We start from the raw sequence: 20,700 nt of genomic DNA on the forward strand, positions 1-20,700 counted from the left end.
CTTTTTTTCGCCTGCACTTGTATTTTCTATTTCGCGACCGATGAGTGCGATGAAAGGACACTCAGTTCCTATCGATCATAAAATATCGAGTACAGTTGTATTTGTTTACACTTTTTTGTAATAAATATATTTTAAAGAATGTGGGCGCCAAGCACTGAAGAAACGTATTTTGCCAGCATGGACTACACAAAAAACGTTGTAAACATAATGCCCAGCGCAGAAATGCTGGTCACCTTCAACGGGGGGGACAGGGACATGATGCACGCTAAGAAAGCTTGTTTACTGTACGCCGAAAGAGTTGACTTCAAGGAGCTGATTGTAAGCTTGAAAAGAAGCCCAATTTTAAATATTCTAATTTACATGTTACACATGTCCCACAGCAATTGCGTTTGGCCGAGAAGTGCGATCAGCGACGCATGTACATCACCACGGTGGACAGCGTATCCTTCCAAGAGCTGAAACAGGATCAATCGCTAAATGTCACATTCGCTGGATTTATGGAAAATGTGATACGCATGCTGAAAGACTGCCAGGCCGGCAAGCTGGAGCTGTGCCTGTCTGCCAAGGAAACAGCTGCCAGCACAGCTGAGCACCAGAGTCACGACTACCATCTGCAGTTCGTGGAAATACGCGCCTTCAAGAATCTGGTGCATTTGTGTCTGCCCTGTCGTTCCGCGCCGCTGCACACGGTTCTCTTCTACATCAACACAACGCTAGATGCGGCTCACAAGAAGCTTTATTTGCTAGAGCAGAACATGCAGCAGCTGCAAATGGAATTGAATTCCCAAAACGCGCACATCGAACAGCTAAGCTCGGACAATGGCAAATTACGCGAAGCGCTGGCCGAGAATACACGGCACCTGGGCGAAAAGCACTCTGCCGAACTGCAACATATGCAGGATAAGCTGGAGAAGCTAAACGAGCAGAGAGCCAATGAGCTGGAGCGCAGCCGCCGCTCGATTGCCGGACTGCAGACGCAATTGGAGCGCGCGACGCTGGACAAGACGGAGCTGAAGACAATGCATGAGCAGACCGAGAAGCGCAACCAGAGCCTCAACGAGGAGCTCACCTGCTGTAAATCGCGTATCTGCAACCTCAAGGAGCAAAACGAGAAGCTGCACACCGAGCTAACAGCTGCAAAGAAGCAAGAACGCAAACTAGAATATAAAATAGAAGACTTAAAACAGCACACAATGGAGCTGCAGGAGCACATACAGAAGGGCAACAAGGAAAAGGTGGGTGTGTCTCTCTTAACTATTTATTTAAGCCAAACACTTGACATATTTCAAGCTATAGGCAAACATTGCAGCCGAACTGGAGGCAGAGAAGAAGATACTCCATACCAAGCGGCAGGCACTGGAAATGGCCTCCGATGAAATAGCCAAAGCGAATCAAATAATACTCAAGCAATCGCAGGAGCTGCTCAACCAGAAGAAAACAATTTCGTGGCGCACTGAAGTGGCGCTGCAGCAGGAGAAGGCGATCAAAGAAAAGGAGAAGCTGCTGACCATGCGCGACGAGGAACTGAAGCAAACCCGACAAACCATCCAACAGCTGCGCGAAGAAATTCCACAACAGCTGCAGTCGATGCGGCACTTTGCTCAGGGCCTGGAGGAGAAGTACAAGAATCGTAAGTGCATCATATTTAACCAATTAAAGTTTCAGACTAAGTCTCTGTTATTCCGTTAGAAATTCTCACGCTGAAGGCGCACTTGGAAGCGGCAAGCGGCAAGGAAAACTGCAGCCGCAGAGCGAATCGCAAATAGGCCTACATTTAGTTAGCATTATTGTGTATTGTATAAATAATTTGCATTGTTAGTTAACTGTTTTATCGTAGCTTTAATTAAACTTATTTATCTATTTGTGGGCTATTCGAAATCTTCATCCGGATTTCTGCCTTGTTGCACGTGCGCCGTGGCGACATTCACAACTTGGCTAATGTCTTCGAACTGATTCATTTTCAGCCTCTCGCGTATTAGTTCCGCAATGGCCTTCTGTGTGCGCCGCTCCAGACGCTCCAGTTTTTTGCTAACGTCCCGCTTAAGATCCCAGTCCGGCTTGCGCGGCGCCAGATTCGTGATGTCTATCTCATCGATGACCATGGGCTGCTGCAGCAGGCTGAGCTGGCACTGGACGGCGGATTCGATGTCTCCGGTGGGCTCTTGTGGCAGTACTTCACCTTCTGTATTTTCATTTTGTGGTTTATAGCTACGAAAAACTGGCCTAAAGTGTTCAAATGTTTTATTCCCATGCAAACAGTGTGAAAAATGTCGCATCTCACCTGGGCAATTTCTCGGCAGCCCCCGTAATGCTGGCACCTTTTGATTGGGCTTGTTCGCGCAGCTTCTGCAAGCGCTCCTTGCGTTTTAGAGACTCCTCTGTAAGCTTGCCCAAATTGTTGTCATTGTTGGCCATTATTAAGCAAAGTAAATAAAGCTAAAATATGCGCTCGCCAATTGCTGCCTTTTATATCGATACAAATATGACGAAAACGAATAGCGGTTGTTTTTTTGTATTTTATCGATTTTAAGAAATATCGATAGAGACGTAAAAATTGCATATTCATTAAATATAGTGATATTCAAAAATCAAATATTTTTGATAAAACGTTGACAAAAGTTGGTTAAAACAGCGTATAAGCATGAAAAATATTGCTTATGAGCCACGCAAACATTTGTCATTTGCATGACGATAGCTATTCGATAGCAACTTATCGATAGGTGCACAACTGAATTGGATACATAAACATTGCAAGTTGGCAGCACATTTTCAAGGTATAAGTGTGAGGGGAGGATAAAAACAACGCAAAATTTTACTTGTAAACCAAAAAAAAAAAAACAACAAACATATGTTGTGAAACTGTTATAATTATATTTGCCAAATTGAAAACCAAATAAGAGCCTCAAATTGCTGTTGCCTTTGACCCAACATGCAGCAAATATATAAACACAATTAATAATAATGTGGCAGCTGCTGTTGCAACTGTTTTGGAGTAACAAAAATTAGCTGCTGCTGCTGCTGGCGAGCGCTGCAGGTAAAAAACTCTTTGGCTATTTAAAAACTATTTTTATGTATTACAACGCCTCGGCGCGCGCAATTACAATGTATGCAAGCGTGTGCTAATTTAAGTTGGTTTTTGATTAAAGGGAGCCGCCGCCGCCGTCGACGTCGCCAACAATACAACGGACGATCGCCAACTAACTGCAGCGGCATCCGCCTCGTCGAGCTCATTGTTCTGTGACTGTGACATCGTTTATTCCTCGCCCGCTTGCCTGCTGCCCGGCCCGGACCCAGAGGCAGCTGCAGCTGTAGGCTAAAAATGGAGTGGACCAGAGAGAAGACGTTGCTGCTGATCAGCGAGTACCGACAGCGGCGCGGACTGTGGGATATGACATGTGACGAGTATCGCAAGAAGGATGTCAAGCAGCGACTCTTGAACGAAGTGAGCGACGTGCTCGGCGGCAATATACCCATACCGGAGCTGGAGAAAAAGTTTCACACGCTGCGCACGCAATATCATCGCGAAATCAATCGCATGAATCGCAAGGAGCCCTACAATTCAAAGTGGTTTGGCTTTAAGAATCTCGCCTTTCTCAGCTTACCCTTTGCCTGCCGCTCCACCAAAGGCCGTTCCAAAGAGGATCCCTCAGCACACAAATACATATTGGGCGAGGTCAACACATCAGCAGCAGCAGCCGCCGGCTCAGCGGAGGGCAATAATATGAACGACGAGTATATGATTACGTCGCGCAAGTCGCATGCCAGCAGCCGGGCGCAGGAGCTGGAGAAGCTTATCGAGGAGACGACCAAAGATGTAGAAGATATTGACGACGATGAGCCGGGCGTCGAAGAGGACGTCGATACAAAGCCCAAGCTGAGCAAAGAGCTGAGCGGCACGTATGTGCACATCAACGAGGATGAGCACGAGCCACTCGAGACGCACCCACACCATCAGCCGCAGCAACAGCCACAGCATACCCATCAGCCGTCCATGATGGAGCTGCACCACTCTGGGAACGCTGTGGAGGCCGTCAGTTTTCAGGCCAGCGAAAGCGGCGAACTGCACTACCAAACCACAACGACATCCGGCAATAGCGGCAATAGCTCCTCCGTGCATGTGGTGCCCACGCGCATTATAAAAATACAAAGGCGTGACACGTCCAACCAGGAGAACGGCTACTTCGAGGAGCAGTCCACACAGCATCAGCTGCATCCGCCGCCGCCCAAGCGACTCTACTTCGATCCCAATGGCACGCACAGCACCACAATACTCTCCACCTCCACGCTGGCAGCGGCCACCCAGAACGGCAACGGCAGCAATGTGCTGACCACGACAGCCGGCACGGCCGTAGCCGGCGGCACACTTCGTCTGCCACGTGTCAATGCCATAGTCAACACGCAGTCGCTGTCGCCACCCAAGCCGGCCAGCTCACCCATACCTCCGCCCGCTGTCGTCAGTTCGCAACGCGACGAGTTCTCCACTTACGGCGAATACGTGGCCAACGAGATGCGTGCCATTGGCAACAGGGGGGTGCTGATCGCGCTGAAGCACAAAATCAATACGGCCATCTTTGAGGCGAATATGGCGGAGCTGCAGAAATGAAATTGAAATGGAAAATGGGAAAATAATCAAATATGCAGACGAGTTTTTAGCAAGAATTTATATTAAGTTTCCACTTTAATAGCGAAAATCGCAATCCCCCAGTAATTACAATTGTAAAGCTTTCGTGTTTTTATCTCTGTGTTTCAAACTGTAAATTGACATTAATTCACAAAATATAATATGTATGTAACAATTTGATTAAATAAGCCAAATATAACATTTAGTAGAATCCGAATATCTGTATATATAAACAAGAGTTTGACCTGAGAGAGAATTATATATCCAAGTAGGCGATTTGTATTTGTATCTCAATCAATGTAAGAGGGGGTATTAGATAAATTCTTGTTTCTTTTGTTTTTTGTTTTTTTTTTTGAAATTTCGGTAAAATGAATACGAATCCAATTTGCGAACCGTTTACAAATTTACCCGTCAGAGTAGATATTGAGAAACTGGCAGCCGAATTTAAGCCCAAGGATAAGGAAAAAGGTGTCGAGAAATCGAAAAGTCCACGTGATTTTCTCAATATTCCCGACAAGAATTGGGTGGTATTGCCCATGTTTAAATATCATTTGGATCATTTAAAGCCATTTCTCTCGCTACGCACCAATCCATATATGCGTTGCCGTTACGTAAAGTTTCTAAACAATGTGCCTGAGAACTATGTAAACGTTACTTTATTCAGTTCAAACATTGACAAGTATTTATGTTATTTGAAATTAATAAAAAAAAAGAGATGTACTAATATATATAATTTAGTCAGCCAAAGCCACGAAGAAAATCGCTTAATGGACAATTTTACGGCGTGGACTATAAATTGGCGCCAATACCAGTTTCAGCGGATCCACGTAGTTACGCGGGCTCAAGATCGGTCAAATCAAAACATACTTCCAAGTAGCCATTCGAAAATCTTAAATTTGCCGCTCTACCCTGTTATTGTTATCGACTGTAAATGTCATCGAACAGATACAGACTGGAGTTATCGGCAAATAATGGGCAACCCTAACGGCAGCAGACGCATTTGGCAACACTGTTCGATCAATTGGGACGAAAAATGTTTACAAAATGCATTAATTGTTGTGCTCCAATAATTATTTGTGTAATATTTACATGCCTTTTGGTCGAAAACTGTGGCAAGTACCGAGCTGAACATATACATACCATTATTTATTGAAATTACCATCCGCCTTGGCCAACAGTCGCCCTGAAACGCACGCTGCGCCACTACGAGGTTTTCCACAGAGATGATGTTGTACATCGGATTGTCAAGAGGGGCGTTAGGCAGAGCAATAATCCATACAACACCATCAAGGAGCTGGAGTTCAAAACACTTGGCAAAAACTTTCGCGTGATTTTACACCCACATCGCGATGTGCTCCACAGCAAGTTTCGTGCGTACGCCGTGGACGCCGATGGAAATGAAACTGTTGTCCACTTGGGTAAGTTATATAGTTGCTTTATATCAGTAAAAACTAACTTTTACTTTGTGCGCGCCCAGATCATGAGAACTTTTATACGGGTCGCGTCTTTGGCGAGTTGGAGTCGTCGGTGCGCGCACATATCGAGGATGGTACATTGACCATGTCCATTGAACTGCCCCAAGAAACCTACCACATAGAGCCTTCCTGGCGCCACTTGCCGACAGCCAAAAAGCATACAATGGTTGCCTACAAATCTTCCGATGTCAAACTCAATCACGCCGAACACGGTTCGGTGCCCAAGACTTGCGGCTATATCAAAGAGGGCCGCGAGCTTGAAGCCAAGGATGAGCTAATCGTTCGCGAAAAGCGTCAAGCGGATCAGTACGAGTACACGCCCACCAAAACGCGCTGTCCATTGTTACTGGTGGCCGACTATCGTTTCTTTCAGGAAATGGGCGGTGGCAACACAAAGACAACCATCAATTACCTGGTAAGAGGAGCATATCCCGTGGAAGCTATTGTCTCAATTGCCTTGCTTTCCTTTTTTCTCTTCAGATAAGCCTTATAGATCGTGTGCATAAAATCTATAATGATACAGTATGGCAGGATCGGTCCGACCAGGAGGGCTTCAAGGGCATGGGCTTTGTGATTAAGAAAATCGTTGTCCACTCGGAGCCGACACGTTTGCGCGGCGGCGAGGCCCACTACAATATGATACGCGAAAAATGGGATGTGCGCAATCTGCTTGAGGTGAGTCTTTGCCGCCTTCTGGGACACACGTTGATTAGTTGTCCAATGCCAGCTAGCTAAATCTTGTAAATCTTATTCTACTCCCAAACAAACTGCTAACTGTCTCTCGTCTCTTGCCAATTTATTCATGCATCATTTATGTAGGTCTTCTCACGGGAATACAGCCATAAAGACTTTTGCTTAGCTCATCTCTTTACCGATCTCAAATTCGAAGGTGGCATTTTAGGCTTGGCTTACGTTGGCTCCCCACGCCGCAATTCCGTGGGTGGCATCTGTACACCAGGTTGCTAATTCCCACACATTTAAACACAATTCAAACAAATCATGTTTTATCGTTATCATTTCGCTTACCCTTGTGTTTCCTTTCTGTTTCGTACCCGTCGTGTTCACTTTGTTTTTACTTTATACCCTTGCAGAGAATACTATTATTATTTGTCATTGGAATGTGTAAGGCAATATCTCCGATGCCATAAAGTATATATATATATTCTCGATCTGGACGAGAAACTAAGCTGATAACATATATGTATCAGTTTCTATGCAAACCCCAGAAAATAGTTCTTAATCCTTTAAAGGTTCTGAAATGATTTATTTCTAAATTTATAATTGTTCTTTTTTCCTACATATTTTCCTATTGAGCCTAGAAAATAGCTCTCAATCCCTTCCAGGTTTTGAAATGATTGAATTCTTAATTTATAATCTTCTATCCTACATATTTTCCTATAAAAGTTGTGGGATAAACTTGATCTCTAATAAATATTTGCAATAATCTACAAAATGAGCCCCAGATTATTTATACTTTGATTTATACTTGTTTGGCTCGAATCTCCTTTGAGAGTTGTCTTCGATATGAGATTTATTAATTAAATCCCAACGAAAACTATTTTATATTTGAATACATCGAGCTTTATCATAATTATAGAATTATTTCAAATATGTTCTTCATTTATGTCTGCAAGGGTTTTTATTTTTGCATGTTTATTTTCTAAGAATTATTACTGATTCGTCTCATTTGTTTAACTATCTCAAGAATACTTCAAAAATGGCTATACACTCTACTTGAACTCGGGCCTGAGCAGCTCGCGCAATCATTACGGCCAGCGTGTGATAACGCGCGAGGCCGATCTGGTGACTGCCCATGAGTTTGGACACAATTGGGGTTCGGAGCATGATCCCGATATACCCGAATGCTCACCTAGTGCCTCACAGGGTGGCAGTTTTCTAATGTACACCTATTCCGTAAGCGGTTACGATGTGAACAACAAGGTAAAATCATGCAGCTGATTATTAAATCATTTATAAATAATAGTTTTACTTGTAGAAATTTTCGCCCTGCTCCTTGCGTTCGATACGCAAAGTACTGCAGGCCAAGTCTGGCCGCTGCTTCTCGGAGCCTGAAGAATCCTTCTGTGGCAATTTACGTGTTGAGGGCGACGAGCAGTGCGATGCCGGCCTGCTGGGCACCGAGGACAACGACTCGTGCTGCGACAAGAACTGCAAGCTGCGCCGCAATCAGGGCGCCATGTGCAGCGACAAGAATTCGCCGTGCTGCCAGAACTGCCAGTTCATGCCGGCGGCCATGAAGTGCCGCGAAGCGCAGTATGCCACCTGTGAGCAGGAGGCGCGCTGCACGGGCTCGCATGCCGAGTGCCCCAAATCGCCGGCAATGGCCGATGGCACCATTTGCCAAGAGCGCGGCCAGTGTCGCAATGGCAAATGTGTGCCCTACTGCGAGACGCAGGGACTTCAGAGCTGCATGTGCGATATCATAGCCGACGCCTGCAAGCGCTGCTGCCGCATGAGCATCAACGAGACATGCTTCCCGGTGGAGCCGCCCGATGTGCTGCCCGACGGCACACCCTGCATAACAGGCTTCTGCAACAAGGTCTTCTACTTTGCACACTTTTATCCTATATCCAAAATCTATATGTATATATATTTGTATTCGTGTACAGGGCGTTTGCGAGAAGACAATACAGGATGTCGTCGAGCGTTTTTGGGACATTATCGAGGAGATAAATGTTGCCAAGACATTGCGCTTTCTCAAGGACAACATAGTCAGTAAGTAAAGAAAAGTATAAAGATCTTGGGGTACTTTATGGACAAACCTTGACGAGGATTATAAAACCTAGCCCTGTCAAGGCCGGGAAATATCTCTGAGTATAGCTTAATAATATTTTTTTCTCCTCTTGCAGTGGCCGTTGTGATGGTGACAGCCGTCTTCTGGATACCCGTCAGCTGCGCCATCTCATATTTTGATCGCAAGAAGCTGCGCCTTGAAATGAAACAAATCGAGTGGAGTCACAAACTAGATCTCATACATCCCAGTGACGACAGGCGTCGTGTTATACACATACGGTAGGATTAGCTCGAAGTCACAAATGGAATTGTACCTATATATAATATATATTATGTATTTGCAGTGTACCACGGCAGAAGATCTCAGTGGCGCGTGCTTGTAATTAGCATATAAAATCCGGGTGGCGGCCATTGTTTTATCTTCCGTGAGCATTCTTCTCAAAACTGCCACAATTATTTGATATTAAGTATAACATTTAATAATACATAATGAATAAAATTCCCGATAATATAGACCAATTCAAAGGGGCATTCAGCAACAGATTCTAGTCTGACAATTTAGAGCGATTTCTTGGATACAGATTTCAAATGGACGGTTAAATAATTATCTCTATCAATTATCTTTATCCGTGTATATTTCTCAATGTCTAGAAAAAACTTAAGCTTAGTTATGAATTAATTAATTGTGATTTGTATTGGATTGGTTTAGTTTATTCATACTTTAGCAAAAATATGTTTTTTTTTTTCGGAGTTTCTTCTACTGCATACTGTTAATAATTATGATTGATTTTTTTTTTCTTTAATTCTGTTTGTAGATTAGCTTACTGGAGGTGTGTGTTTCACATTGTATTACTTCTTTTTTATGCTCTTGCCATTTGTCTGTGGAGAGCAATCGTCATCAAGCTCCAATTCACTGTCATCCTCGTCGTCCGAATACTCCTCGTACATTTGCCCGTCGTCGTATTCACCCAGGTTCATCTCCGCCTGCAGAGAAATGTGTGGAAATTGTAGATTTGATCAATTTTTTGAGAGGCGCATAATTTACCTTGCCGCAGACATAGACCGGCCCCGTGCCCTGGACCAGTTTGAATGTGACGGAGCCATTGGGGAATTCAACATTTGGCCTCAAGCTGCGAGTTTCGCCAACCTTTAGGACCGCAATGGGAATTTTGACTGTCTTCTTCTCGCCGTCATCGTGCACGTTGGTTTCCGCCTGCAATTGTGCGAGTAATTTGTTATGCGATAGGTGTACTAATAGACCCCAGCCACAACCCCAACCCCTCGACTAATCCCTTGACCAAGTGCTTGTCGGTATTTTTCCACTTGAAAATTGTTTATGTACATACCTGTACAACATTGAATTCACCAGATTTTGCCTCGGGTCCAAGTGATATCTGTTTAATGATCAGCTTGTGTGAGTGTACTATGTACTCCTCTGGTATTTCCGGCACATCAAACTGTGCAATTGGCTCTTTTTCGCTCAGCGTAACACCTGAAATGGGGGCATAATTGTTAATATTGCCGTTATTAATAAATATAGTTAGCCGGCGTTGCCGTAAAAGCAGACACTTGTATCCTGTACTGCCCGTGCAAGACTCAACAATGTTGGTTGCTGCTCACCATAAAAAGATTCGGACTCCATTTGTATGCTCGAGGAAACGCTCTTGTACAGTCCAATTAAAGAGTTTATGAAAACTTGTACTTTTCACACGTGCCCGTACAATGGCGATAGCTGAAGAGACAAATGCGGTAGAAATGATGCTAGACATTCATCGATGATACCGATATATTCAACCGCCGATAGTTCTTGACAATTAACAATATGAAAAGAAATGAAAACTTTAACAACATAAACGTTTCAAGCGAATGATAAGCATACGTGGAATAAATGTACATATCTTAGCTTTAATTTTACACCCATTTAATAATAAATCGTAAACGATTATTGGATTCGCAATTAATGTCGTTACATCTGGTAACGCCATGCGTGCATGGCCAACACATCACTAACTTGCGTTGCATCCCTAGTTGGTAGCTACCATTTTGCAAAAGTTTTTGCTCAACACGTGCTCGGCGCTTGAATTTTAGATTTAAAACTATATCAAATAATTGCGATGGCAGAGGAATCATTCTATGGTAAGTACCATTTTTTGGCGCGCCATTTGTGCACTGTGGGAGCGACAGGAAATGGGTTTATTTGCAGTGCGCTGGCCGTGCGCCGGCTGCCGGCATTTTTATTCAAGGTTGCGTGTGCCTGTATGTGCGTACATAGTGTGCATACACAAGCATACAATATATCTGTGTGGTTAAGCGTATAAGTGATTGTATTTTTATTTTATCAATTCACAACTAATACGTTTAATTTTCAGGTGTTACCCTAACCGCAGAAAACAACAGCGTCACCTGGGACGTTGTTGCCGATGAGGATTATGCACGAGGCCAGAAGCTGGTCATCAAGCAAATCCTGCTGGGCGCCGAGGCAAAGGATAATGAGTTCAACGTGGTCGAGGTAAGTGCGCCAGTCAAGTTTGTCTGTTCGTCTGTGTACGCGCGCGTGTGTGTGTCTGTGCGTGCTGTAGTGTGTGTGCAAAACTCTTATTGTCGCCTGGGCATGGACCGGTTTGCATTCTCCAAGCACGCGCAAGGGTAATTTTGTCTGTATCTGCAGTACGCGCCCTTTGTCTGTTACCGCCGCTGCTCTTCTGTGTGCATATATGTGACGTCACAAAATGCCCAACAGTCTGCTTTACATATGCTAAAGCTTAAAATACGCCAGACAAGCAAATATGCCAAAACGAACCAAAGTAAAAATCGTTGTTTAATTTTTTTTATTGTAATTCTATGTATACATAAATTGACAGACATTATAATTATGTTTAAATAAAGCTTTCATTAGCTCTATAAGAACCGACGTTAACGAAAAACTGTTAGGGTGGAGTGTAGGACAGCATATGCTGCTGCTCTCTTTAGACACATTTAGTAAATCAAACCCCTAACCACGTCTCAAATAGGCTGTAGCGCTTAATACAGGGTATCTACGCGGCGACTACTCGCGAGCCATACACTTATTTAACTGTACTAAGCAAAACAGTTTTATTGACTCAAGTCGCATGCAATTTGATCGCAGTTATTGTTGCCACCGTCTGCTATCATTTCTAATAGCTCCGTAAAGCTTTTCGTAAACCAGAACATGCTGCGTGCCTTCCTTTGCAGCCGGCAGACAACGCCTGCCGCCCCAATATTCCAATTCCAGCAGATGAGCTCGCACTGCAACAGCTGCAGATCATCTCGCAAAGAGATTAAATTCTGTGCGAAAAAAAAGGCAAATTATATGTGAAATATGTCTGATGTGCCCAAAGTTTCATTGTTAAAAATGGCAAACAAAAAAAAAAAAAGAGCTGAATAAACAGGCCTGTCATCAAAATACCAAAAAGTAGCTATATTAGTTTAAAAACTCTGTATCCAACACTGGCTTGGAATGTCAACTGTAACCAACCCAATTGGCAACTCTGGTGCGTGGATGTACTTACCAGCGCCACGGTCGCATCAATTGAGCGAATCTCCGGGCCTTTAATGATCAATAGTCTAACCGTGTCTGTTTGCTCCGTCACGTGAGCGACAGTTGTCGTTTTCAAATATTCGGCAGCCGTGTAGTCCACGTCGCCCTTCAGCTCCGCCAGGCACAGCTCGAGGCCATTGTGCTATTTGGCAAGGCAAAAAAAATCAATTGAAATTATTGCAAAATGCCTCAAAATCATGCTCACCTTTTGCGTTTCGAGCTGAAACTGTGGTGTCATGCTTTTGCCCAGTATAAAGAGGGCGTTGATGGCCATGCCCACCAGCATGCCGTACTCCAGGGACCAAAACAAACAGCTGAAAGCGGTGGCCACAAAAGGCACCAAGTCGCGCTCTGTGTAGAAAGAAAAGAAAGAAGAAGAAACGGATTTGGCTTTATATGGTAGATGGATAAATGGGGGAACTTACTTTTGGCGCGCCAGATCTCGGCTATTGTGTCATACTCCACCATAAACAGCATAGCCGAGATAATGATGGCCGCCAGCGTAGCCTTGGGTATGTAGCCAAAGGTAGAGGTCAGAAAGGCCAGGGTCAGCAGTATCAGGATGCCGGTGAAGGCGCCGCCCAATGGCGTTCTCACACCGCTCGCATTGTTGATCGCCGAGCGGGCAAAGGAACCAGTTATGGGCATCGAGGAGAAGAAGCTGCTAAACAGATTACAAAAGCCCAGGGCAATCATTTCCTGCGAAGCGTCCACAATTTTGCCCTTGGCTGGAAGAGTATTAGCATTAAATGTATTTAAATAAGATAAAGGCTTGTAGGTTTACGCACAGAAAGCCTTCGCAATCGAGACGCACTCCAGTATGCTCAACAGGGGAATCGTTGCGACTGCTCCGCCCAAATGGGAGAGCATGTCTCCAAAGCTCAGGGGCTGACCTTCCGCGTCCACTGTGTGAAACGGCGGCGGACGAAAGGGCGGCAGACCCGGCGTGATTTCATCGCTGATCCGGAAGGGCAACTCCCCCGTGTCCCGGCTAAGCAGATAGCATAGCAGGATGCCAATGATAACGGCCAGCACGTTGCGGCACAGGGACAAATACTTGGTTAGCTGGCGGCAGCCACATGGCAGATCCTTCAGTTTCTACTCTCAGGATTAGGATTAGATTCATTTTATTGGCCTGCATTTGACTTACTCGCATGATCAGCAGCAGGATGAGCGTGCCGCAGCCGAGTATCGCATCGTTGCGGCGCGTCTCCTGAATGTGTCCGAAAAAGTTGATCCACGCGCTGAGAAACTCATTCGATTTGCTTTGTATGCCAAAGAGATTGTTAATCTGGCCGCTGCCCACAGTCAAAGCAGCGGCCAGTGTAAAACCCGCCGTAACTGGCACCGAAATGTAACGCACCAAAACGCCGAGATTCAGTAAGCCAAGCAGCAGGATTATGCAGCCGGAGAGGAAGCACATTAAGACGGCATAGTCCGGATTACCGCTGACATGCGGATAAATCATCATGGACATAATGGCCGTGGGACCTGGCAAACAGTTTAGATTAGCGACAGGCAGAGACAGCTTCCAATCCCAGCTAAGACTATCTGGAGCTTGATAAGTAAGCTTTTGTTCCATTCATTTTGCCAGCCACTCACCCACTGTGATATCCTTGCAGGTGCCGAATATTATGTACAGAAAGCAGCCCATAAATGATGAGTAGAGTCCGTAGACGGGCGGCAGTCCGGCGACGGCGCCATACGCAATGCCCTGCGTGACGGCCGTCAGGCCGACCGTCATGCCTGCCACAAAGTCGACTATTAGATATTTCGGCTTGTACCTGGGCAGCCAGCTGTAGACGGGTAGCATACGCTTGAGGGTCGATGTACTGCAACAGCTGCGCGCCTTGGCGCCCAATGCGCCGCACACATCGGGCAGGCGCTCGTGATAGAGTTCATCTGAGAGGGAAAAGGGGAGAAGAGTACTTAAGCTTGATTAAAAGCAACAAAATGATTAGCCAGCCTCTTATCTAGTTGTCAATGTTCTTATATTGCTTATTGCTTTTCACTTGAAGCGTGTTCTCAAGTGGAATGACAAGTTTTACCTTGTTGGGCGCTGGCTGCGTCACAAATTAAAGATCTCTACAGCTAGATATAGTATGCTTTCCATTTGGTATAGAAATGTTTTCGATGGGAATCATCTGTAGAATACCATTATTAACTTGTGGCTGAATCTCTAGAGCTAGATAAAGGTCTGCCTTATAATATCAACATGTTTTCGAATTTCTCAGATAGGAATCATCTGCAGAAAATATGTCCATAATTGATTTAGATTTAAAGAGATATATTCAATATTAACTAAGAAATATCTCTAATGATTAATAGATTAATCCTTGTTAAGTTTGATCATCTTTCAAAGACTCTCATTTGATTCCATAGAAAGTTGTTTATTATAATAACCATAATTGGAAATCTATCCCATTATGGGATTCACTTATCAATTATTGGCACGTACCGTCATAGTCGCACATGTCTGTGAATAATTCTTATTATTATTACTTTATTTTTTAACACTTCAAACTAGGTGGCTTTTATCTATGATTAACTTTTCGCCAACTTGTTAAACATAACACGTGCTTGTCGTTTTTTTTTCCGCTTAAGTGGGAAGACTTGAATATAAACTTCCGTTCGGATTTGTGGAGCAGAGCTTGTGATGTTGTCTCTCCGGCTGCAGCTCGCTGAATGGCCCGACCAGAAAGCATTAGCACACCTTTTTACGTTCCCGATTTCCCGCAGTTATCGCACTTTTTTTAGGTTTCTTTAAATGTTAACGTCGACACTTATGATAGTAAAGACAAGCATTAGACATAAATGGGACGGCTCCGATTAAAGATAACCTTTGGGACACATCGAAAATTTGTCGAAGATCAATAAGGGACAGCTCTGATTAAGGAGAACCTTTGTCGAAGATTAGCTTTGGGACAGATCGAAGATATGTCGAAGATAAATATGGGACAGCGCCGATTATTTTGGTCAAAATGTTCAAGCTGATCAGGAATATATGTATTATATATAATATGCTCGACAGGCTCGGATCGTAACATTAAATAATACCCTACGTATGGACGAATTGAAAGTTGATGTGGCGTCTCTTTAAGTTAATCCCCCAGTTCCGTTCAAGTTTTGTGATTTACTAAACATATATCTCGACAAATTTGCTGTTTATATTGTGCCCGACAGGTGACCACAATGAAGGATTCGGTGCAAATACCGATTGCCGTGCTGAAGGCTGGCGAGACACGTGCCGTCAATCCCGATGTCGAGTTCTACGAGTCGAAGGTGACATTCAAGCTGATTAAGGGCAGCGGACCCGTCTACATACACGGCCAGAACATCAAGGATGATGTTGAGGTGGTTGACATGGAGGAGGAGGATGATGAGGACGATGGCGAGGACGATGAGATCGAGCATCCAAAGAAGCGAGCCAAAATCGAGCCGAATGCTGCCGATAGCAAAAATGCCAAGAACCCGAAAAAGAAGTAAAAACTCAAAAAGCAATTCTCTAAGCTAAATCTGTAGATTTTAAAAAGTGTTTTAGGCCCTATAAACAATACAATTATACAATATTATAACACACACACACAACTACATACTAACGCTATGTAAAACTACAATTTAGTTCCTTTCACTCAGATCCTTGAAACATTCAAAACTTAAATATTGATGATATACGACTAAACCCCAATCCGTATGCAATAAGCCAGAGATATACCCCGATTTAGTCAGCATATTTGTATATAAGTACTTACAATGCGATTTCTCGATTTTATACAACAAAAATAAACAACAAACTGTCGTCGGTATACAACAAAAAAAAAAAAAACAACAAATTTGAACAGGATATTCGTTTTCTGTTTTAACATCTTTTAATGATTCACTTATTGTTTCTGCATTCTGCCTAAACAGTGGGAAAACTGTTACACTTTCTACTGAATTTCATTCGGATCGAAAACAGGGAGAAACCATTTTGCGGGAATGCATTTAAAAAATATTTAAAAATTCTTTGCTCGATTCGTTGCACTCTTAAAATGGGTTGTTGGGTTTAATCGCAGGATGGCATCACTTTGAGTCGCTCGTAGACGGCCTTCTCCAGGGCCTCGCGATGTTTGGGATCGGCGATTTGGATCAGTTCGTACGAACGCTGGCGCACATTCTTGCCGAACAGCGAGGCAATGCCGTGCTCGGTGACCACGTAGTGAACGTGGGCGCGGGAGGTGACGACGCCGGCACCTGGCAAAACAAATGGGTAGGATTAGCAAGCGATGCTTGGTATTATAAACAAATGACCTTTACCTGGCTGAAGCGTTGGCACTATCTTGCTGCCTCCTTTGCTGGTTGTCGACGGCATGGCAATGATGGGCACGCCCAGGCCATCGGTGCCCTCGGCTGCGCCGCGTATAAAGTCCACCTGACCTCCGAAGCCGGAATAGAAGCGTGTGCCAATCGAATCGGAGCACACCTGACCAGTCACGTCCACCTCAATGCAGCTGTTGATGGCTGTCATGCGTGGCTGCTGCTTCACAATTCCCGTATTATTCACGTAATCAATGGCCAACATCTCTGCGGATAGGATTACGGATTTACAACATCTTATATAATAGAGTATCTATCTAGCGTATAGTTCATACCGATAAACGGATTGTTGTTGACAAAGTCGTAGAGCGGCTGATCGCCAATCAGGAAGGAGCCTACGATGCGACCCTGGTGCATCTTCTTCTTGCTATTGGTGACGCAGCCCTTCTTGACCAGATCGACAACGCCATTGGCGAACATCTCCGAGTGTATGCCCAGATCCTTGTGATTATGCAGAGCGGCGAGCACGGCATCCGGTATGCTGCCAATGCCCATCTGCAGCGTGGCGCCATCCTGGACCAAATTCTCGGCAATCAGCTGGCCAATCTTCTTCTCCACAGCCGAAATCTTGCCGGTGCCATGCTGCGGCAGCTTGTCGTTGACCTCGATGGCAAAGTCAAAGTGCGACTTGTGGATGATGGAATCGCCAAAGGTGCGCGGCATATTGGGATTGATTTGGGCTGTACATAAAATGGTTTGAATTCATGTTGTTTCATTTACGAATCATTCGAGTCCATTTACCAACAATCTTCTTCGAGTTGACCAGCGCGGCTCGGACGCAGTCGACGCTGGTGCCCAGGCTGCAATAGCCGTGATTGTCCGGCGGCGACACATGGATGAGCGCCACGTCCGGCTGGACGATCTTCTTGTAGAACAGCTGCGGTATTTCATGCAGAAATATGGGCACATTGTCGGCCCGGCCCTCGGCGACGGCCTTGCGCACATTGGCACCCATGAAAAAGGAGTTCGACCGGAATATATCCTCGTACTCAGGCTTGCAGTACTCGGCCGGTCCCTCCGTATGCATATGACAGACGGTAATATCCTTTAGCTTATTGCACTTGCCATACTGCGTCATGGTATTCAGAAGCGTTACCGGAGTGGCAGCTGCGCCCTGGGCGAAAACCGTGTCGCCTGTAAAAAAAAGCGGGTTTATCCAAGAACTACATTTATAATTGATTTTTTTTTTTTTTTTGGTATAAATTTATATATATTTTTATTGAATTTATAATTGATTGATCGCTGATGAGCCGGGCAACGCCGGGTAACCATACTTTTAAACAAACATTTTTTTGGCAGTATTTATTTCTTACAGTTACACTGTAAACCCCCCCACCCGTTACTTTAATAAACGGTCTTGTTTTAATATTTACGTTTTACCACCACCCCCCCCCCCCCCCCCCCCCCACATTTTACCCGAAGTCTTTAATAAACGGTATTTTTTGCACGTGCTATTATATTTTGAGGAATCTAGCCAAAAATACGCACGTCAATAAACCGGGCAAAACAAACATATACAGTGAACATTCATGCACACGAACTAGCTACGTAATTTTTGAATTTTGTATTACCTTAGCGAGTGTTTACTGTACTTGATATGACTAGTTGACGTCGCAGAGCGTCGCAACGCGCAGCCCACTTATTTACATACGGTATATACTGTGTATATACACATGTTTGTATGTATATGCATGTGTGTGTTTGTGTGTGTGGGAGCATGCCAATAATCTATTTTTATTGCGCCCTACAGATGCAATGTCGTGAAGATGCCTGCCTGCCTATACATTTATTAATGCACAAAACGGTTGTGCTTGTGTGTTTGTGTTTGGCCATAAAAAAGTGCTTTAAAATAATTTACATTTAATAATTTTTGTTGTTTTTTCCCATTCATCAAGCTTGTCGAATAAAGTACGCATTATAATACATAACAGCGTACTTGCCTTATTGGCCAAAAAGTGTTGCATAGAAAACAAAAACAAAATAAAAAAAAAAAATAAATTTTCCAAATGAAATGACGTAGCCGATTTAGTTCGGCGCGTGTGTGTGTGAATTGATCTAAATTTAGAACAGCAGCGCTAACTGTATTTGTACAAGACTCCGTCAGATCAAAAATGAAGCTCTTAAAGTGCGATCTAAAAATCAAAATTAAAGATGTATGTAAATAAAAATACGTTTTGGGGGCAGGGCTTCTAAACAAGTTTTATCAAGATTCATAACATTTTTAACGACATTTCTTTCGCTTTGAGCTCTTGCGCAACTACCGATTGAAATTGATTAAATCAAAGCTAAATTAGCACCAACAATTTAGCAAATTTATTTCGGCTGCAGCTCTGTTATCAGAGCTGTGGACCCGCCCACTTGAAAGCAGCCAATAAAATGCTAATTCTCCCCCACGCATCTCTTGCTGTACAGTCCCCTCAACTTCTGATTGTTGTTGCATAATGTCGGACATGCATATGTACATTAAAACAGTTTTAGCTTTGTAGTTATTATTATTATGTATGTACGTAGATAAGTTGCCCTTATCAGCACAGCTGTCAGCGCAGGCAGGTTCTAACGGCAATGGCTGCGTTTTAATGTGTGTGCGTGTGCATGTGGCACTAAGCTCAGCTTTTGTCGGGCGCAGCAAAACATCTGGACAGAGTCCAAAGTACAATGTTATCTAACACTGTTTTCTTGGAAGGAAAACAATTTGCAGCTGCAGCTGGAGCGAGTCAGAACCTGAAACTTTTCAACCAGTGCTGAAAACAATTACAAAGTACATATGTATGCATATGTGTACATATGCATATTAGACAATTTAGTTTTCTATGATTTGTTTTTTTTTAGGGTATTTTGCATACGTGGGCGCGCAGAGCTCGTAAATAACTGATAAGTCCACTGTCAGTTCATAGGACTAATCACGGTCAATTGATTTCTTTATGGGCCCAGCCACTGAGCACCCTGTAATTGCCCACTTAATATGTTTATGTGTGCGCACACACACAGGCACACGCATGTGTGTAAATAGTTTGATTTACAAACGCGCCACAAAAACACACGCACTGACGCGCCTTTCATTTGCATTCTTTGAGCGGTCGTCGCTCTCCCCTCCACGCGTCCCTTTAGCTATCTATAACCTTTGCTTTGCTAAGCACACAAATTAGGGCAAAGGGCTGAGGGGGGCAATCACGTTAGTGGCTGGCATTTTCAGCGGCAGACATTACATAACACTACATTTTTGCCATTCTGCGACGCCACAAACAAATCTCAACAGAATTATGAAGGGAGCAGCGCATCCGGGGATCCAGTAAAGAGCTACTCACCAGATTTAATGCAGGCGACGGCTTCCTCTGGCGACACAATTGGCGGCTCGCGTGGAAGCGGATGCGACAGCTCCTGCACATAGGTAAAATAGTTGTTGTGCGTGGAGCCGGCAGCATTCGCTGAGGCGGTGCCCAGCAATTTGTTGATTTGTCTCACATGACGCGACAGTTGCTTGCTCATGATTGCAGTCTATTACACAGAGGACGCAGTCTTCTATTTTTCCAGAACGAAAATAGTAGTGGCAGGTTATGAATGCGCAGCAAGAGTTCAATCTTTGGCTTATTCTGTTCACACTGCTATTGCGGTTTCACAATCGGATTCGGTCTGTGTCTCACCACTCCAGCGGCGCGATTGCAACTAGCTTTAACCAAAAGCTTTACCACACCGCAAAAGCTTTTAAAAGCCGCGGTCTCTAAATCATCGGCGTGTAGTAGATAACAAAGTACATATGGAATTTTGACTGGCCAACTATACGATTTGCTACTTATGTATATTATGTAAATAACATTGTACGTTTTTTACAATTAAGCATATTTTCCTATACTTATGTATTTTTTTTTTTAATAATGCTTGCTGACATATAGTGCTCAGCGAAATAACGACGTTGCACAGCACTCAATACATTTCGG

At 44.1% G+C, this 20,700-nt stretch overlaps 9 protein-coding genes across 10 annotated transcripts; 5 read left to right on the forward strand and 4 right to left on the reverse strand.

Moving 5' to 3' along the window:
• Window positions 1-47: 47 nt before the first annotated feature.
• LOC115759473 (spindle assembly abnormal protein 6 homolog) lies at window positions 48-1,842 on the forward strand. The gene is made up of 4 exons (XM_030700407.1): window positions 48-318; window positions 381-1,235; window positions 1,297-1,630; window positions 1,690-1,842. The coding sequence occupies exons 1-4, from the start codon at window positions 139-141 to the stop codon at window positions 1,764-1,766; spliced, it is 1,446 nt and encodes a 481-aa protein (XP_030556267.1). The 5' UTR covers window positions 48-138; the 3' UTR covers window positions 1,767-1,842.
• Window positions 1,807-2,473, reverse strand: LOC115759474 (coiled-coil domain-containing protein 12). Its single transcript, XM_030700408.1, has 2 exons — window positions 2,282-2,473; window positions 1,807-2,223 (listed from the first exon to the last, which is right to left on the reverse strand). Exons 1-2 carry the CDS (start codon window positions 2,413-2,415, stop codon window positions 1,869-1,871), a joined length of 489 nt encoding a protein of 162 aa, XP_030556268.1. The 5' UTR covers window positions 2,416-2,473; the 3' UTR covers window positions 1,807-1,868.
• Window positions 2,474-2,997: 524 nt separating this feature from the next.
• LOC115759405 lies at window positions 2,998-4,837 on the forward strand. The gene is made up of 2 exons (XM_030700295.1): window positions 2,998-3,034; window positions 3,147-4,837. The coding sequence occupies exon 2, from the start codon at window positions 3,320-3,322 to the stop codon at window positions 4,601-4,603; it is 1,284 nt and encodes a 427-aa protein (XP_030556155.1). The 5' UTR covers window positions 2,998-3,034; window positions 3,147-3,319; the 3' UTR covers window positions 4,604-4,837.
• An 82-nt stretch (window positions 4,838-4,919) lies between these two features.
• On the forward strand, window positions 4,920-5,519 carry LOC115759408. Its single transcript, XM_030700299.1, has 2 exons — window positions 4,920-5,300; window positions 5,360-5,519. Exons 1-2 carry the CDS (start codon window positions 4,990-4,992, stop codon window positions 5,496-5,498), a joined length of 450 nt encoding a protein of 149 aa, XP_030556159.1. The 5' UTR covers window positions 4,920-4,989; the 3' UTR covers window positions 5,499-5,519.
• A 113-nt stretch (window positions 5,520-5,632) lies between these two features.
• Window positions 5,633-9,551, forward strand: LOC115759406 (ADAM 17-like protease). 2 transcript variants are annotated; one of them, XM_030700297.1, is made up of 10 exons: window positions 5,633-5,733; window positions 5,800-6,039; window positions 6,099-6,511; window positions 6,577-6,771; window positions 6,916-7,054; window positions 7,802-8,037; window positions 8,093-8,656; window positions 8,727-8,832; window positions 8,967-9,129; window positions 9,195-9,551. In XM_030700297.1, exons 1-10 carry the CDS (start codon window positions 5,655-5,657, stop codon window positions 9,235-9,237), a joined length of 2,178 nt encoding a protein of 725 aa, XP_030556157.1. In that variant the 5' UTR covers window positions 5,633-5,654; the 3' UTR covers window positions 9,238-9,551. The 2 variants fall into 2 exon arrangements, with proteins under 2 accessions (XP_030556157.1, XP_030556156.1); XM_030700296.1 differs by lacking the exons at window positions 6,916-7,054; window positions 8,093-8,656; window positions 8,727-8,832; window positions 8,967-9,129; window positions 9,195-9,551 and having other exon boundaries at window positions 7,802-7,913.
• An 82-nt stretch (window positions 9,552-9,633) lies between these two features.
• LOC115759407 (nucleoplasmin-like protein) lies at window positions 9,634-10,586 on the reverse strand. The gene is made up of 4 exons (XM_030700298.1): window positions 10,471-10,586; window positions 10,197-10,342; window positions 9,896-10,063; window positions 9,634-9,834 (listed from the first exon to the last, which is right to left on the reverse strand). Exons 1-4 carry the CDS (start codon window positions 10,490-10,492, stop codon window positions 9,700-9,702), a joined length of 471 nt encoding a protein of 156 aa, XP_030556158.1. The 5' UTR covers window positions 10,493-10,586; the 3' UTR covers window positions 9,634-9,699.
• Window positions 10,587-10,878: 292 nt separating this feature from the next.
• LOC115759463 (nucleoplasmin-like protein) lies at window positions 10,879-16,209 on the forward strand. Its single transcript, XM_030700397.1, has 3 exons — window positions 10,879-10,986; window positions 11,220-11,359; window positions 15,593-16,209. Exons 1-3 carry the CDS (start codon window positions 10,965-10,967, stop codon window positions 15,893-15,895), a joined length of 465 nt encoding a protein of 154 aa, XP_030556257.1. The 5' UTR covers window positions 10,879-10,964; the 3' UTR covers window positions 15,896-16,209.
• On the reverse strand, window positions 11,437-15,582 carry LOC115759460 (sodium-independent sulfate anion transporter). Its single transcript, XM_030700394.1, has 8 exons — window positions 14,868-15,582; window positions 14,012-14,311; window positions 13,560-13,900; window positions 13,198-13,507; window positions 12,835-13,137; window positions 12,615-12,760; window positions 12,381-12,551; window positions 11,437-12,156 (listed from the first exon to the last, which is right to left on the reverse strand). The coding sequence occupies exons 1-8, from the start codon at window positions 14,881-14,883 to the stop codon at window positions 11,944-11,946; spliced, it is 1,800 nt and encodes a 599-aa protein (XP_030556254.1). The 5' UTR covers window positions 14,884-15,582; the 3' UTR covers window positions 11,437-11,943.
• A 46-nt stretch (window positions 16,210-16,255) lies between the features above and the next one.
• LOC115759462 (4-hydroxybutyrate coenzyme A transferase) lies at window positions 16,256-20,567 on the reverse strand. The gene is made up of 5 exons (XM_030700396.1): window positions 20,071-20,567; window positions 17,507-17,899; window positions 17,041-17,445; window positions 16,706-16,972; window positions 16,256-16,642 (listed from the first exon to the last, which is right to left on the reverse strand). Exons 1-5 carry the CDS (start codon window positions 20,249-20,251, stop codon window positions 16,455-16,457), a joined length of 1,434 nt encoding a protein of 477 aa, XP_030556256.1. The 5' UTR covers window positions 20,252-20,567; the 3' UTR covers window positions 16,256-16,454.
• Between the last annotated feature and the right edge of the window lie 133 nt (window positions 20,568-20,700).

Source organism: Drosophila novamexicana, unplaced genomic scaffold (genome assembly GCF_003285875.2).
Source record: "Drosophila novamexicana strain 15010-1031.04,08,12 unplaced genomic scaffold, DnovRS2.1 tig00000308-arrow-arrow-pilon, whole genome shotgun sequence".
NCBI lineage: Eukaryota > Metazoa > Arthropoda > Insecta > Diptera > Drosophilidae > Drosophila > Drosophila novamexicana.

What these genes read in the sequence shown, in the direction of transcription:
- LOC115759473 (XM_030700407.1), top strand. Translation starts at nt 139, where the DNA reads ATGTGGGCGCCAAGCACTGAAGAAACGTATTTTGCCAGCATGGACTAC. An exon ending in TTGACTTCAAGGAGCTGATT is followed by an intron (nt 319 to 380) that starts GTAAGCTTGAAA and finishes CATGTCCCACAG; the next exon opens with CAATTGCGTTTGGCCGAGAA. An exon ending in GGAGGAGAAGTACAAGAATC is followed by an intron (nt 1,631 to 1,689) that starts GTAAGTGCATCA and finishes TTATTCCGTTAG; the next exon opens with AAATTCTCACGCTGAAGGCG.
- LOC115759474 (XM_030700408.1), bottom strand. Translation starts at nt 2,415, where the DNA reads ATGGCCAACAATGACAACAATTTGGGCAAGCTTACAGAGGAGTCTCTA. An exon ending in GCTGCCGAGAAATTGCCCAG is followed by an intron (nt 2,224 to 2,281) that starts GTGAGATGCGAC and finishes TGAACACTTTAG; the next exon opens with GCCAGTTTTTCGTAGCTATA.
- LOC115759405 (XM_030700295.1), top strand. Translation starts at nt 3,320, where the DNA reads ATGGAGTGGACCAGAGAGAAGACGTTGCTGCTGATCAGCGAGTACCGA.
- LOC115759408 (XM_030700299.1), top strand. Translation starts at nt 4,990, where the DNA reads ATGAATACGAATCCAATTTGCGAACCGTTTACAAATTTACCCGTCAGA. An exon ending in TTCAGTTCAAACATTGACAA is followed by an intron (nt 5,301 to 5,359) that starts GTATTTATGTTA and finishes TATATAATTTAG; the next exon opens with TCAGCCAAAGCCACGAAGAA.
- LOC115759406 (XM_030700297.1), top strand. Translation starts at nt 5,655, where the DNA reads ATGTTTACAAAATGCATTAATTGTTGTGCTCCAATAATTATTTGTGTA. An exon ending in ATGTGCGCAATCTGCTTGAG is followed by an intron (nt 6,772 to 6,915) that starts GTGAGTCTTTGC and finishes TCATTTATGTAG; the next exon opens with GTCTTCTCACGGGAATACAG. An exon ending in TAACAGGCTTCTGCAACAAG is followed by an intron (nt 8,657 to 8,726) that starts GTCTTCTACTTT and finishes ATTCGTGTACAG; the next exon opens with GGCGTTTGCGAGAAGACAAT.
- LOC115759407 (XM_030700298.1), bottom strand. Translation starts at nt 10,492, where the DNA reads ATGGAGTCCGAATCTTTTTATG. An exon ending in GGAGTCCGAATCTTTTTATG is followed by an intron (nt 10,343 to 10,470) that starts GTGAGCAGCAAC and finishes CCCCCATTTCAG; the next exon opens with GTGTTACGCTGAGCGAAAAA. An exon ending in GTGAATTCAATGTTGTACAG is followed by an intron (nt 10,064 to 10,196) that starts GTATGTACATAA and finishes GCACAATTGCAG; the next exon opens with GCGGAAACCAACGTGCACGA.
- LOC115759463 (XM_030700397.1), top strand. Translation starts at nt 10,965, where the DNA reads ATGGCAGAGGAATCATTCTATG. An exon ending in GGCAGAGGAATCATTCTATG is followed by an intron (nt 10,987 to 11,219) that starts GTAAGTACCATT and finishes TTTAATTTTCAG; the next exon opens with GTGTTACCCTAACCGCAGAA. An exon ending in ATGAGTTCAACGTGGTCGAG is followed by an intron (nt 11,360 to 15,592) that starts GTAAGTGCGCCA and finishes TGTGCCCGACAG; the next exon opens with GTGACCACAATGAAGGATTC.
- LOC115759460 (XM_030700394.1), bottom strand. An exon ending in CTGCAAGGATATCACAGTGG is followed by an intron (nt 13,901 to 14,011) that starts GTGAGTGGCTGG and finishes ACTGTTTGCCAG; the next exon opens with GTCCCACGGCCATTATGTCC. An exon ending in TTCAGCTCGAAACGCAAAAG is followed by an intron (nt 12,552 to 12,614) that starts GTGAGCATGATT and finishes CTTGCCAAATAG; the next exon opens with CACAATGGCCTCGAGCTGTG.
- LOC115759462 (XM_030700396.1), bottom strand. Translation starts at nt 20,251, where the DNA reads ATGAGCAAGCAACTGTCGCGTCATGTGAGACAAATCAACAAATTGCTG. An exon ending in CGTCGCCTGCATTAAATCTG is followed by an intron (nt 17,900 to 20,070) that starts GTGAGTAGCTCT and finishes TTTTTTTTACAG; the next exon opens with GCGACACGGTTTTCGCCCAG. An exon ending in AGTGCCAACGCTTCAGCCAG is followed by an intron (nt 16,643 to 16,705) that starts GTAAAGGTCATT and finishes TTGTTTTGCCAG; the next exon opens with GTGCCGGCGTCGTCACCTCC.